The sequence below is a fragment of the Hemiscyllium ocellatum genome, chromosome 4 (assembly GCF_020745735.1).
Source record: "Hemiscyllium ocellatum isolate sHemOce1 chromosome 4, sHemOce1.pat.X.cur, whole genome shotgun sequence".
NCBI lineage: Eukaryota > Metazoa > Chordata > Chondrichthyes > Orectolobiformes > Hemiscylliidae > Hemiscyllium > Hemiscyllium ocellatum.
Window position 1 is genome coordinate 988,749 of NC_083404.1, and position 13,977 is coordinate 1,002,725.

Genomic DNA, 13,977 nt, shown 5'->3' on the forward strand with positions numbered 1-13,977 from the left:
AATGGGCATTTCTGATCAGAGATTTCCAGAAAGAGAGGTTACAGTGTATACACTTTCTACAATGTAAAATTTGGTGCAATATACCACCAACATAGCCTACAGGACATAGTACATTACAGCTTCGGCCCTCGATGTTGCGCCGCCCTGTCATACCAATCTGAAGCCCATCTAACCTACACTATTCCATGTACGTCCATATGCCTGTCCAAGGACGACTTCAATGTACTTAAACTTGGCGAATCTACTCCCGTTGCAGGCAAAGCATTCCACCCCCTTACTACTCTCTGAGTAAAGAAACTACCTCTGACATCTGTCTTATACCTATCTCCCCTCACTTTAAAGCTGTGTCCCCTCATGTTTGCCGTCCCCACACTTGGAAAAAGACTCTCCCTGTCCACCCTATCTAACCCTCTGATTATCATGTATGTCTCGAGTTACCTATCTCCAAAAGCCGATGCAAAACGAGAGTTCGGAACAATATAAACTGATAGCAACTCGATTTCCAGCTGATTAAAATAAAATTAACTTCAATATTCATTTTACTCTCATTTGTCAATTATCTTTCTGATGTACGCTTAAATAGAGTACATAAATGTTGGTGTTACATCAACTACTCTTACAGATGAAGATGTCTATTTTAATGATCATTCCATCTTGAGCAACACTTGGTGGTATTTACAGCATGTGGAAGATGTACAAGGCAATGCTTATTATTGATCTAACTTAGGAAATGGACAAGGCCTAACAAATAAACCTGTTTACATTATCCTTCAAATGAAGGATGTTTTTTCCTTTTGTAGAAATCACATGGTAATTTACAGCAATGGGTGCACCTTAACTAACAATTAGGAGCGAAGTGCTGTAAAGAATGGGTTTCTGTCAGGTGATCCAGTTTCTTGCCACAGTCCAAAGATGTGCAGGTTAGGCGGATTAGCCTTGGGAAATTGCCCAGAGTGCTCAGGCTGTGCAGGTTAGGCGGATTAGCCTTGGGAAATTGCCCAGAGTGCTCAGGCTGTGCAGGTTATGTGGGATATGGGGATGGGTCTGGGTGAGATACTCTTCAGAGGGCTGGTGTTGACCCTCTGGGCCAGATGGCCTGTTTCCGTACTGTGGGGATTTTGACTCTATGGAGGGACAGGTAGTGGTTGCAGAGCTCGTGTATCAGGATTCTTATTACCTGAACGGTTGATGGAGGTTTAACAACACGGTGTTAAAAGAATGCTCTGGAAACAGGAAGCCATTCGGATACTCATGATTAAATGTCTAATTTTAATGCAGTCATGCAGAACAGAATCTAGAAATAAAAATGTAATTTAAACATTTCAAATATATAATCCAATAGATAAAAATGCAAACTCTACCCACATATCCCACAATTATTATAATCCTTATTTTCCATCTGCAGAGTTAATGGAAAGATGTGCTCATATAATTCCAGTTGACAAATTCTCCAGAATCTAAATTCAGGAAGTTTTAAATTATAATGAAATATTCAATTTTGTCAGATTGCCATGACCAATGCCACTTCACAAAATGATTTACCCACAGGGACTTAGTCGCTGGAAAAGTCTATCTTCTGCATTGCTTGAAATAGTTGATATAACTTTCCAGTAACTCTCTCAGATGCAAACATTTTTAAGGAAGTTTGAGGATACTAAAGGGCATCAAGGCACAAGCATAACTTAAAAAAAACCCAACAATATTTACATTAACTGTGTAAAACATTTTGCAAACTTCACAATTTAGCTTACAATAAAAGCACTTGTGGATTGGGTAGGTACATCTGTTTTGACAGACATGCAATTTGGTTTGTTATGGTGTCCTGTCCATTGAAAACAAAAAGGAGTTAAGAATAAAAGTTAAACCTTAGCTCAGCTGAGGTTCTGAATTTTTCTATGACAACTGATTCTGCTATTTCCTGACTAATCTCAACCCAGCTGATGCAGTCTTAAAACGAGGTGAACTTAGATTTGCCATGTACTTAATGCAGAATACTCATTCAGCTGCATGAACTTTGGTGAAATCCAAGTAAAATTAGTTACATTTCCCTACACTTCATTATCTTTTTCCAGTATCAGGAACATTTAAAAATACTTTATTTTTGCACTGCATTGTGACATAGCATGCTGGAAGGACCAATGCAAGATTACAAAACTATTGAGTCAATCTTTCCATGCTCCTGCTGCTGTAGGTGGTTTATTGAGTGAAGATAAATATTCCTACATTCCTACAAGGAGTCGAGACACAGAGATTTATCTTGTTATACCAAAAGCAAAACTGCTGGAAATATTCAGAAGATGAGAACCTTTCATTTTGATCAGTAATGTTGTCTCTGCTTTTCTCTCCAAAGATGCTATCTCACCGACTGAGTATTTCTAGCAATTTTTGTTATTATTTGAGATTTCCAGCATCCACAGAATGTTGCCTATGTACTGAAGGTTATTGCCTTAATAATATAGATCATGGACAATGCAGCTTTAAAAGAGTTCCTGCTTCATTTAAAAAACAAAGTGCTAGAAGCCAAAGTCTCAAAGAAAGGCACTTAGTATTGCAGCTTCCAGAAAATAATCTGTTTATCGTCCCCTCCCGTTATGATGCTGCTGCAATGCTCATTCATCCAAATACATGTCACGGCACCTGACAACAGAAAAGAAAATAAATTATTTCAATTGTTTTTAAAAAGAAACAATTCCTTTGGTGATTTCCAATCTTTAAAGATAGGAAAATGGAGCAGTTTATAAATAAATTGCAGAGAACACCACAAAAAAGCCACACTTCTGATTTTAAAAAAAAATAGTTTTATTCTATAAACTCAAGCAGATACAAGCTCTTCCACAAAAGACCAGCTCCCCTCCAGGTATTAGTCTAGTAAATCTTTTCTGAACTGCCTCCATGAATCCTTCTTTAAATAAAGTAACCAATACTGTTCACATTACACCAGGTGGGGTCTCCTCAGTGCCTTGTACAACTGAAGCATAACCTTCCTAATCTTGCATTGAATTCTCTGTGCAATAAATTATAACATCCGATTAGCTGGTCTAATTACTTGCTGGACCTACATAGAAACAGGAGAGCCCTCCCATTTCCTCTGCATCTCAGAACTCTCCAACCCCCAAGCAATCAGATAATACAAGTTTACAAACAGTTTCTTCCCTGCCGTTATTAGGCTGCTGAATGCACCTAACTTCAAACAAGGTTGTAAAAACAATGACTGTAGATGCTGGAAACCAGATTCTGGATTAGTGGTGCTGGAAGAGCACAGCAGTTCAGGCAGCATCCAAAGTGCAGCGCTGCACTTTGGATGCTGCCTGAACTGCTGTGCTCCTTCAAACAAGGTTGGTCTTACTAATGTTGATCTGGTGTTGTGCACTTCCTGTACACCTGTGACCTTGTACGCCGCACTCTGTCTAACCATCTTATGATCTGTGCTCCGCCAAGGACATGGGCCTCCTCCATCGCCAGACCATGGCAACACGACGCCTGGAGGAAGAGCGCCTCATCTTCTGCCTAGGAACCCTCCAACCACAAGGGATGAATGCAGATTTCTCCACCTTCCTCATTTCCCCTCCCCCCACCTTTTCTCAGTCCCAACCCTCGGACTCAGCACCGCCTTCTTGACCTGCAATTTTCTTCCCGACCTCTCCGCCCCCAACCCCCTCTCCCGCCTGTCACCCTCACCTTAACCTCCTTCCACCTATCGCATTCCCAACGCCCCTCCTCCCTACCTTTTATCTTAGCCTGCTGGACACACCTTCCTCATTCCTGAAGAAGGGCTTATGCCCGAAATGTCGATTCTCTGTTCCTTTGATGCTGCCTGACCTGCTGCGCTTTTCCAGCAACACATTTTTCAGCTCTGATCTGTACATGTGTGTTTGCTGTGATTTTCCTGTATGCCTCACAAAACAAAGCTTTTCACTGTACTTAGGTACATGTGACTACACTAAATCAAATCAAATGTGGCTTTCCTACCTCCTGTCAAACTGGACAATTCCACATGATTCTCCATTTGCCAGATCTTTGCCCCCCACCTCTAAAATCTGTACATATTCACTTCACAACTTACTTTCTGCCTTTGTGTTATCAGCAAATCTGATAAACATATCTTTCAGCTCTTTACACAAGTCATTGGTGTAATTTATAAACAGTGGAGATCCCAGCATCCAACACATCATTTATTACATCTCTCACCTAGGACTTACTGTCCTTGACTTCCTGTTAATAAGTCAATCTTCTATCCATACCGAATCCATGAGTTTTCATTTTCCATAATAGTCTTTAATGTGGTAACTTAATAGATGCCTTATGGAAACCCATGTTTAAAAAAGGGTATAGGCAAAAGATAGGCAATTATAGTCCAGTTAGCTTGACATCTGTAGTCGGGGAAAATGCTGCAGGCTATCATTAAAAAGGAAATACTGAGATATCTGGATAGGACGGGTTCCATGGATTCAGGAAGGGAAGGTCGTGTTTGAGAATGTAACAAGAGCAGTGGATGGAGGGGAACAGGTGGATGTTGTATACCTGGATTTCTGGAAGGTGTTCGACAAGGTGCCGCATAAAAGACTCAGCCATAAGATAAGAATACATAGAGTAGCGGGAAATGTACGAGCATGGATAGAGGACTGGTTAACTATTAGAAAGCAGAGAGTTCGGATGAATGGTTGGAGATCACTGGTGAGCGGGGTGACATAGGGACTGCAACTGTTCATGATATATAGAAATGATTTGGAAGAGGAGACGCAGTGTAATGTATCCAAGTTTGCTGATGACACTAAATTGAGTGGAAAGGCAAACTGTGCAGAGGATGTGGAGGGTCTGCAGAGAGATGTAGCTTTGGAAAGGTTAACTGAGTGGGCAAGGGTCTGGTAGATGGAATACAATATTGGTAAATGTGAGGTTATCCGCTTTGGAAATAAAAATACTAGATCAGTATTATTTAAATGGTGAAAGATTGCAGCAAGCTGTTGTGCAGAGAAACTTAGGAGTGTTCCTACATAAAATCACAAAGTTGATTTCCAGGTGCACCAGGTAATGAGGAAGGTAAACAGAATATTGGGTTTCATTGCTAAAGGGATTGAATTTATGAGCAGGAAGGTTCTGCTGTAATTGTACAAGGTGTTGGTGAGGCCGCACCTGGAATATTGTGCACATTTCTAGTCTCTTTCCTGGAGGAAGGATATTCTGGCTTTGGAGGGGGTGCAGAGGAGGTTCACCAGGTTGGTTCTGGAGCTGAGGGGGCTACCCCATGAGGAGAGGTCGAGACACCTGGGACTGTAGCCGCTAGAATTTATAAGAATGAGGGGGAATCTTCTAGAAACACAAAATTATGTAAAGGATAGATAAGATAGAGGCAGGCAAGTTGGTTTTGCTGGTGGGTGAGACTAGGACTAGGGGACATGGTGTCAATATTAGAGGGAGTAGATTTAGGACAGAGATGAGGAAGAACCACTTTTCCCAGAGAGTACTGAAGCTATGGAATTCTCTGCCCAAAGGAAGCAGTAGGCGCAGCTTTGTTAAGTATATTCATGACACAGTTGGATCAGTTTTTGCATGATGGTGGAATGAAGGGTTATTGGGATAATGCAGGTAGGAGGAGCTGAGAGGATGGATAGATCAACCAAGATCTTAATGAATGGCAGAATAGGCTTGATGGGCCAAATGGCTTCCTCCTGTTTCTATTACATAGAACATAGAACAATACAGCGCAGAAAAGGCCCTTCGGGCCTCGATGTTGCACTAACCTGTGAACTATTCTCAGCTCGTCCTCCATGTGCTTATCTAAGGATCGTTTAAATCTCCTTAATGTGGCTGAGTTAACTACATTGGCAGGTAAGGCATTACCACTCTCTGCGTAAAGAACCTGCCTCTTACATCTGTCTTAAATCTATCACCCCTCAATTTGTAGCTATGCCCCCTTGTAAACGCTGACATCATCATCCTAGGAAAAAGACTTTCACTGTCTCCCCTATCGAATCCTCTGATCCTCTTGTATTGTCTAGCTATCACCATTGTTAACAGCTAACCCGAGAATGCAACTTTTTAAAAAAAAGGTTTTGTGATTTACACATGAAAGAAGTGAAACTATCACTGTATTCTAACAGATGAGAGGCTTAACAGACAATCAATTTTTCAATGTATAATTTCAATTACATCACACTAAATTTTTGCTATAAATTCTGTGTGTTAGGATTGAGCCCTCCACTACCAACTGAAGGTGCTCCAAAAGCTAGTGTGTTTCCAATTAAACCTGTTGGACTATAACCTGGTGTTGTGTGATTTTTAACTTTGTACACCCCAGTCCAACACCGGCATCTCCAAATCAAATCCCCTCTTAGCCGCCCTTCTTGCCAATGAGAACAAGTTCAAGTCTCTCAGCCTTTCCTCATAAGACCTTCCCAGGCAACATCCTGGTAAACCTCCTCTGCTCCTTTTCCAATGCTTCCACATCCTTCCCGAAGTTTGGGGACCAGAATTGTACACAATATTCCAAGCGTGGCCACTTTGTATAGTTGCAGCATGATATTATGGCTCAATCCCTCTACCAATGAAACCTAACACACTGTATGCCTTCTTAACAGCACTATCCACCTGGGTGGCAACTTTCAGGGATCTATGTACATGGACTCCAAGATCCCTCTGCACATCCACACTACCAAGAATGTTTCCATTGACCCAGTACTCTGCCTTCCTGTTATTCTTCCCAAAATGCATCACCTCACATTTAGCTGCATTGAACTCCATTTGCCACCTCTCAGCCCAATTCTGCAATTTATCCAAGTCCCCCTGCAACCTTCTTCCACACTGACCACTACTCCACCGACTTTAGTGTCATCTGCAAATTTACTAATCCATCCACTTACGCCTGCGTCAAAGTCATTTATAAAAATGACAAACAGCAGTAGTCCCAAAACAGACCCTTGTGGCTCACCACTAGTGACCAGACTCCAGGCTGAATATTTTCCATTACGATGAACCATCTATTGGTTTGTCTTTATTCAAGAGCTCACTATCTCTTGAAAGAACTCTAAATAATTGGAAGCTACTCTGACTGTTATTCTAACATTGCTGTCAGAGCAGAAATAAGAATATAAATTATGACAATGAAATATATAGAATATTTAGTGTTTATTGATATGGTGAATTCCAATATAGATTGTAGAAGGGATTATAAAAAGTTAAGCGTTCAGGAAGGAAGGTTATACAAACATAGTAACAGAAATAATTTAGATGTCTTCGGAGAGTTTGCGAAGTGAACATTGAAGAGCCTATGGTGAAGTCCTACCTGAATGTGCAAATATTTTTTCAGTAATTTTTGCAGCCATCAGATCCCATACTAAAAGTTCACCAGATTGGCTGCCTGAGAGAACGGTGTTTCCATCCCAGCAAAAACACCTGAAAATAGAGCACTGCCAGTTTAGAAAAATCTCCAAATTTGTTAAATGAAAAAATCTGCAATGTATTCTATAACAGAGTTATATTCAAACTATAACTTGTATTTTGTTAACATAGACACCAGAGTTGTTACCTTTGTTGCTGATCTGTGTGCAAAGAGGAGATCAACATTCCTGTCTGTACATCAATAACTTTCAGATAACAGTCTTCTCCCGCACTGAGAACATGGCGACTATCTGTAATCATACTCTCATTCAAACAGCTATTCAAACTTATTGAAATTTTAAAGCTGTGTTTCATTAGGTCAGGATAAGATTAAGTTGCATTTAACAATTTGCTAACTGTATTAGTTAAGTACAGATAATAAGCAAGTGCTCTATGAAATAGATTCCCAACAGTCTGGAATCAGACCCTTCGGCCCAACCAGTCCACACTGACCAAATAGTTAATGATAAAAATTCAGCACATTTGGATTAGAAAGCTGTGACCTCAATACTATGGCAGCGATTAGTTCATATGTTCATAATTAAAACAAACCATTATGTGTTTAAAAAACATTGCACAGTGTAAGACTACGCATTGAGGTTTATATTTGATAAAAATACATTTAAAGCTGAAACATACCAGGGCTGAATGCAACATCATTGACAGTGCCTAAATGACAAGGAACTTGATGTAAAACAGTTAGGGTGGTGAGGTCCCAAATACTAACAGTCCCTTCCTTGCTGCCTGAAGCCAGCATTGTGGCGATAGGATTTAGGTTTATTGTATTTACCTGTCAAAGAAAATCCAAATCAAGTTACTTTCATCCAAACAGAATGAACCCAGGATTTTCTTTCATATATGATATACAAGCAAACAAGATCTGCTGGGGACTTTAGAAATATTTAGCAGATTCTGACATCTGTTCAGCATCAAAAGAAACAATTTTTAAGTAATTACAGAGCAATTAATGTTGCACAAGTTCATCAAACTGTTGCTGTGTTAAACAAAAAGCTCCACCCTTTGTCAGGACAACAAAGCCTTGCGTCTAAATCTGAAGGAAGCTACAATTCACACACATTTGCTGATTTCCTAATTAAAGTTGTACTTGTAGATGCAATGATTCTGTCACGTTCCCCCACTGCCCATGAGAATGGATAATCAGAATGAGATTCTCTGAGTTATTACAGTGCGGCTGCAGTCAGCTCAGACACATGTTCGTAACACAGGTCGTCACTTAACTCATTACACAAATCTTGTTTTGCAGCTTTTGGTCTGGCTTTGGCGGCTATGGCAATGCAAGTGAATATTTAAATCCTGCTTAAATATTACAAAAATATCACACCTAGTCACCCTTCCAAGCAGCGAGTGCCAGACTCCCAGCAGGTTCTTGGTGGAACTGTCCCCTTAGCCTTGTACACAGGTTTAAATCGATACCCCCTGGTTACTGATCCTTCGATCACAGAAAAAACGTGCCCTCCTGCCCTTGCTAGGTTCTCTTGTACACATCTCGATCATATCACCTTTCAATTTTTGTTGTTCTAAAGGTAAACCACAATTTATACAACCTTCCCTGACTGCGCAGACCCCTCAGCCAGGCAGTATCCTGTGCACCCTCTCTCGTGCAGTTATATCCTTCCCACAACATTCTGACCAGAGATGAAGACACTATTCCATAGTGGCCTCATCAATGTTTTATACAGTTTAGTATCACCTCCCTGCTTTGGATAGTAAAGATATCCATGTCCTCTCAATTACCTGTCCTGCAACATTCAGGGAGCTGTGGACAAGTGCACCAATATATCTCAACTTTAGTGCTTTCCAGGGCCTTACGATTCACATTGTAAAACCATCCCTTTTTACCCTTACACTTTCCCAGGTTGAGTTTCATTTGCCACTGCCTGACCAGTCTTTTGATTTCACTGCTCATTGGATGCTGCCTGAACTGCTGTGCTCTTCCAGCACCACTGATCCAGAATCCATAGCCTATGGTCCTCCTGTTCATTTCTGATGAAGGGCTTTTGTCCAAAACATTAATTTCCTGCTCCTCGGATGCTACCTGACCTGCTGTGCTTTTTCAGCACCACTCTGATCTCCCACATCAGTAATCCTCACTTTTGCCCTGTGGTCATCCTATCATTTCCTCACTATTTACAAACAATAAGGAACAATACAACACAGGAACAGGCCCTCAGCCCTCCAACCCTGCATGGTCACAATTTGTCCTTTCTTACTGAAACTGTCTTCCCTTCCAGGATCTGTATCCCTCTATTCCCTTCCTATTCCTGTATCTGTCCAGGTGCTTTGTGAATGTTGCTATTGTGTCTGCTTCCAATACCTCTGATGGCACGGTCCAGACCCTCTCCATCCTTTGTGTGAAAAACCTGCCTCGCATATCTCTTTTAAACTCACCTCCCCCCTCACCCCATACCTTGAACCGGTGTCCCTTAGTAACTGTCCCCTCCACCCTGGGAGAAAGCCTCATACTTCCCACACTATCCAGGCCAATCACAATCTTATAAACTTCTACCAGGTCGCCCCTTAACCTCCTGCATTCCAGAGAAAACAAACCCTGTTTTACTCCCTTATCTGCGCAGCCACTTTCAGTGATCTGTAGATCCGTACACCCAGATCCCTCTGCATATCAATACTCCTAAAGGTTCTGCCATTCACTGGATAATTTCCAGCTGTGTTTGACCTTCCAAAACTCCATGTCATTTTTCTGCCCATGCTTCCAAATGATCTATATCCTGCTGTATCCTCTGACAGTCCTTCCCTCTATTTGCAACTCCACCAATCTTTGCACAATCTGCAAACTTACTAATTCAACCAGTTACGGTTTCCTCCAAATCATTAATGTAGACCACAAACAGCAGAGGTCCCAGCACTGATGCCTGTGGAACACCACTAGTCACAGCCCTCCATTCCGAAAAACATCCTTCCACCGCTACCCTCTGTCTTCTGTGACTAAGCCAGTTCTGTACCCATTTTGCCAGTTCACCCCTGATACCATGTGACTTCAGCTTTTGTACCAGTCTGTCATGAGAAACTTTGTCAAAGGCTTTATTGAAGTCCATGGAGACATCAACTGCTTTTCCCTCATCAATGACCTCCTCAAAAAACGTAAGTTAGTGAGGCACAACCTCCCTCACAGCAATCCATGCTTTCTGTCACTAATAAGTCCATTTGTTCCTAAATGTGTATACATCTTGACTCTGAGAATCTTTTCCAATAATTTCCCACCCACCGATGAGGCTCACAGGCCTGTAATTTCACCCGGATTATCTCCGACACCCTTCTTAAAACACAGAACAACATTTACCACTCTATCAATCTTATTGCCAAAAATCTCACTACACCAGGTTATAGTCCAACAGGTTTATTTGGAAGCACTAGCTTTCGGAGCGCTGTTTCTTCATCAGGTGCAGTAGGACCATAAGAAACTATAGCAAAAAATTATAGTGTTATGCAAATAAAATGATCTATTTAACAAACCTTGATTGTTAAGTCTTTCATCATTCAGGATGGGTTACAGGTTTCAGTTCATTAACACGTGCAGAGGAACTTCGATTATCTGAACATCAATTTTCCGAATTTCATATTGTCCAAAGAAGATCTCAAGGTCCCGATAGAAACATTACATCAAAGAGCTGTTTCAACACTGATCATGTCTTTTGTTTATACTGATTAAAAATTAAACCAACTTACTGAAATGCTGCCGAGAACAGTCCGAGATATCAAAGGAGCCCGAGCATCACCTCCAAATGACTGAGCTCCCCGCCTCTCTCCCCCAACACTTTCCCTGGAGTTTGACACAGGTGTGTACCCCAAACCACCCCTTCCCCAGATAATCTCTCTTAACCTTGTCGGGGGTGGGGGTGGGGGTGGGCAAGGGCTCACGCGCGACGTGCTGCTGCCTAGTCTCTTGAACGGGGAGTGGGCATAGCAAGGGCTTGCTGTGTCAATCCCATTGAACTGAAGGGGGTGTGGGTGGCAGGGTTCAGCAATGCTGCAGGTCCCTTACGTACAAAAGTGTGTCTGCTCAGAAACAAACCCTGAGACAGAGAGAGGGAGCAAGGCAGGCAGACCAAGGAAAAAAGGAAACTTCAGAAACTCTAAATCCCAGAGGAGAGGCGCTGAATGAATTAACCGAACAAAATAGGTGCTCGTTCGGATAATTGAAGTTCCTCTGAAATTGCAGAGCTTCTTTTAAGTCACGTGACATCTTAGTTCAGACAATGCATTAAAGGTGTGAGTCTGTCTATCCCAATCTTGACTCAGACTGGTTCTATTTCCAAAGTGGAATTTACAAAATATACAGATTGACTGTCTGCATTGACTGCCTATGGTTGTGTATTTTTTGAGCAAAATAGAATGTATCTGTAAATATAATTCTGCAAATACAAATTCACCCCATAGACATATATGTGCGAGCATGCGAGGGGGGTGGGGGTGGGGGGGGGGGGGGGGGGGGGGGGGGGGGGGGGGGGGAGAAGAGGAGAGAGGGAGAGAGAGAGAGCGCGCATGTCAGTGTGTGCGTGCTTTGGTATGTGCAATCCTGGTAAAGTGTAAGTGTGATGGAGTGTAAGCCTGTGAAAGGATAGATGCGTGGGTGAGAGTTGGGGCATGTATGTATGTGTGTATGAGAGAGGGTCTGCGTGAGTGTGTGAGTATGTTAGAGTGTGTGTGTGTGTGTGTGTGTGTGTGTGTGTGTGTGTGCGCATGATAGAGAGCGTGCGCATTGGTTGGAGGCCCTGTACAGCAAAACAGTCTTGTTCGAATCTGTGCATGAAAATATTGGCACAATGGGTGAAAATGTGGTTCCCATGGCTGTTGCGTGTGTGTGGATGAAGAACTAGTTATCAAAGGTGAAAATGTTGTGACCAAGGATAAAGTGGATGAGTTGTAGGACAGTGTTTGGAGATTGACAGGTGTTGGCATTGAGTACTGAGGCTGTTGCAGCGATGCCATCAATGTAGGGGATTCTGGTGAAGTGTGCTGAAACAGCTATTGTGACGAGGAATGTTCCCAGTTCAACCAGTCCGGGTGCTGAGTTTCTGTAAGAAATCTGTAGTGTCGCGACAGAAGTTGGGGGTCCCCCATACAATAGGTTTCAAGATGCCTTCAACATAGTCAGAGAGATTCTCACACAGGGTCCCATGGCCTGATATGATGGGACATCCTGATGTGTTGGCTTTGTGTATCTTCGGAAGGCAGTAGAAGTCCCCTATGCTGGATGTACGTGGGATGGGGGCGTGCAGGGAACTCTGAAGGACTGGATCTAAAGTCCTGAGCAATGTGTTTAGTTCACGGGTGCTCTCTTCGGTTGGATCGGCTGGTTGTTCAGTTGTCGGTACACTTCTATTCTGAATGACAATGACTGAATGATGAGAGAGATCCGGAGAGGAGCGACCAAAGGAGTCATTGATTTGGATCCCTCCAAAAGGCATCTTGAAACCCATCGTATGGGGGACCCCCAGCTTCCGTGGCGACACTACAGATTTCTTACAGAAACTCAGCACCTACTGACCAGTCGAACCGGGAACATTCCTCATCACAATGGACTTGTCAGCACTGTACACCAGCATCCCCCACATCGATGGCATCGCGGCAACAGCCTCAGTACTCAACAACAACAACTGCCAGTCTCCGAACACTATCCTACAACACATCCACTTCACCCTCGACCACAACATTTTCACCTTTGGCAATCAGACACAGAATAGTCACAGTGATCAGAACAAGACGACTTTGCTGCACAGGACCTCTGACCAACACTATACACCAGATATATTGTCTTCCTCTGGATCCATGGCTAGGAGTCAGTGCAACAACTAGGGATATCAACGAGTTTCATTCCACTATCAGACTTACCACGGACTACTCTCTAGTACCGGTCTCATTCTTGGACACACTCATCTCCATCAAAGACTGGCACCACAGCATCTCACTCTAATGCAAACCCACGGATAACCTCACAATGCTACACTTCTCCAACTTCCACCATAAGCATTTTAAAACAGCCATCCCCTACGGACAAGCCCTACGCGTACAGAGGATCTATTCACATGAGGAGGAATGTGACAGACACCCGAAGGTGCTCAAGGATGCCCTCATCAGAAGAGGGTACGACCCTCAACTCATCGACAGCTAATTCTGACACACAGTGAGAAACCATAATGGCCTCTTCAGGCGACAGACACAAACTGCATCCGATAGGTTACCCTTCATTGTCCAGTACCTCCCAGGAATTGAAAAACTATTTAATGTTCTTCGCAGCCTGCAACACATTATCGAAGAAGATAAGCACCTCACCAAGACCTTCCCTACACCTCCACTTCTCGCTATAAACAAACACCAAACTTTAAACAGATCATTGCTCGCAGCAAAACTGCCCGGCCTTCCAGACAACATCGACCACAACACCATACAACCCTGTCATAGCAACCAGTGCAAGACACAGATACCACCATTACATGTGGGGACACCACCACCATGTACCTAGCAGGTCCTCATGTGACTTGGCCAATGTTGTCTTTCTCATACGCTGCAGGCGAGGTAGCCCTGAGGCATGGTACATTGGTGAGACCGAGCAGAGGCTAC

At 42.7% G+C, this 13,977-nt stretch overlaps 1 protein-coding gene across 2 annotated transcripts in view; it reads right to left on the reverse strand.

The window, feature by feature from the left end:
- Positions 1-1,249: 1,249 nt before the first annotated feature.
- nsmaf (neutral sphingomyelinase (N-SMase) activation associated factor) overlaps positions 1,250-13,977 on the reverse strand; it is a 92,745-nt gene continuing 80,017 nt past the window's right edge. For both annotated transcript variants that reach the window (XM_060822633.1, XM_060822639.1), the window contains 4 exons: positions 8,017-8,167; positions 7,526-7,628; positions 7,283-7,392; positions 1,250-2,637 (listed from right to left, as the gene is read on the reverse strand). In XM_060822633.1, coding sequence (XP_060678616.1) covers positions 2,543-2,637; positions 7,283-7,392; positions 7,526-7,628; positions 8,017-8,167 — 459 coding nt within the window. In that variant the 3' untranslated portion in view covers positions 1,250-2,542. The remainder of the gene's footprint in view (positions 2,638-7,282; positions 7,393-7,525; positions 7,629-8,016; positions 8,168-13,977) is intronic.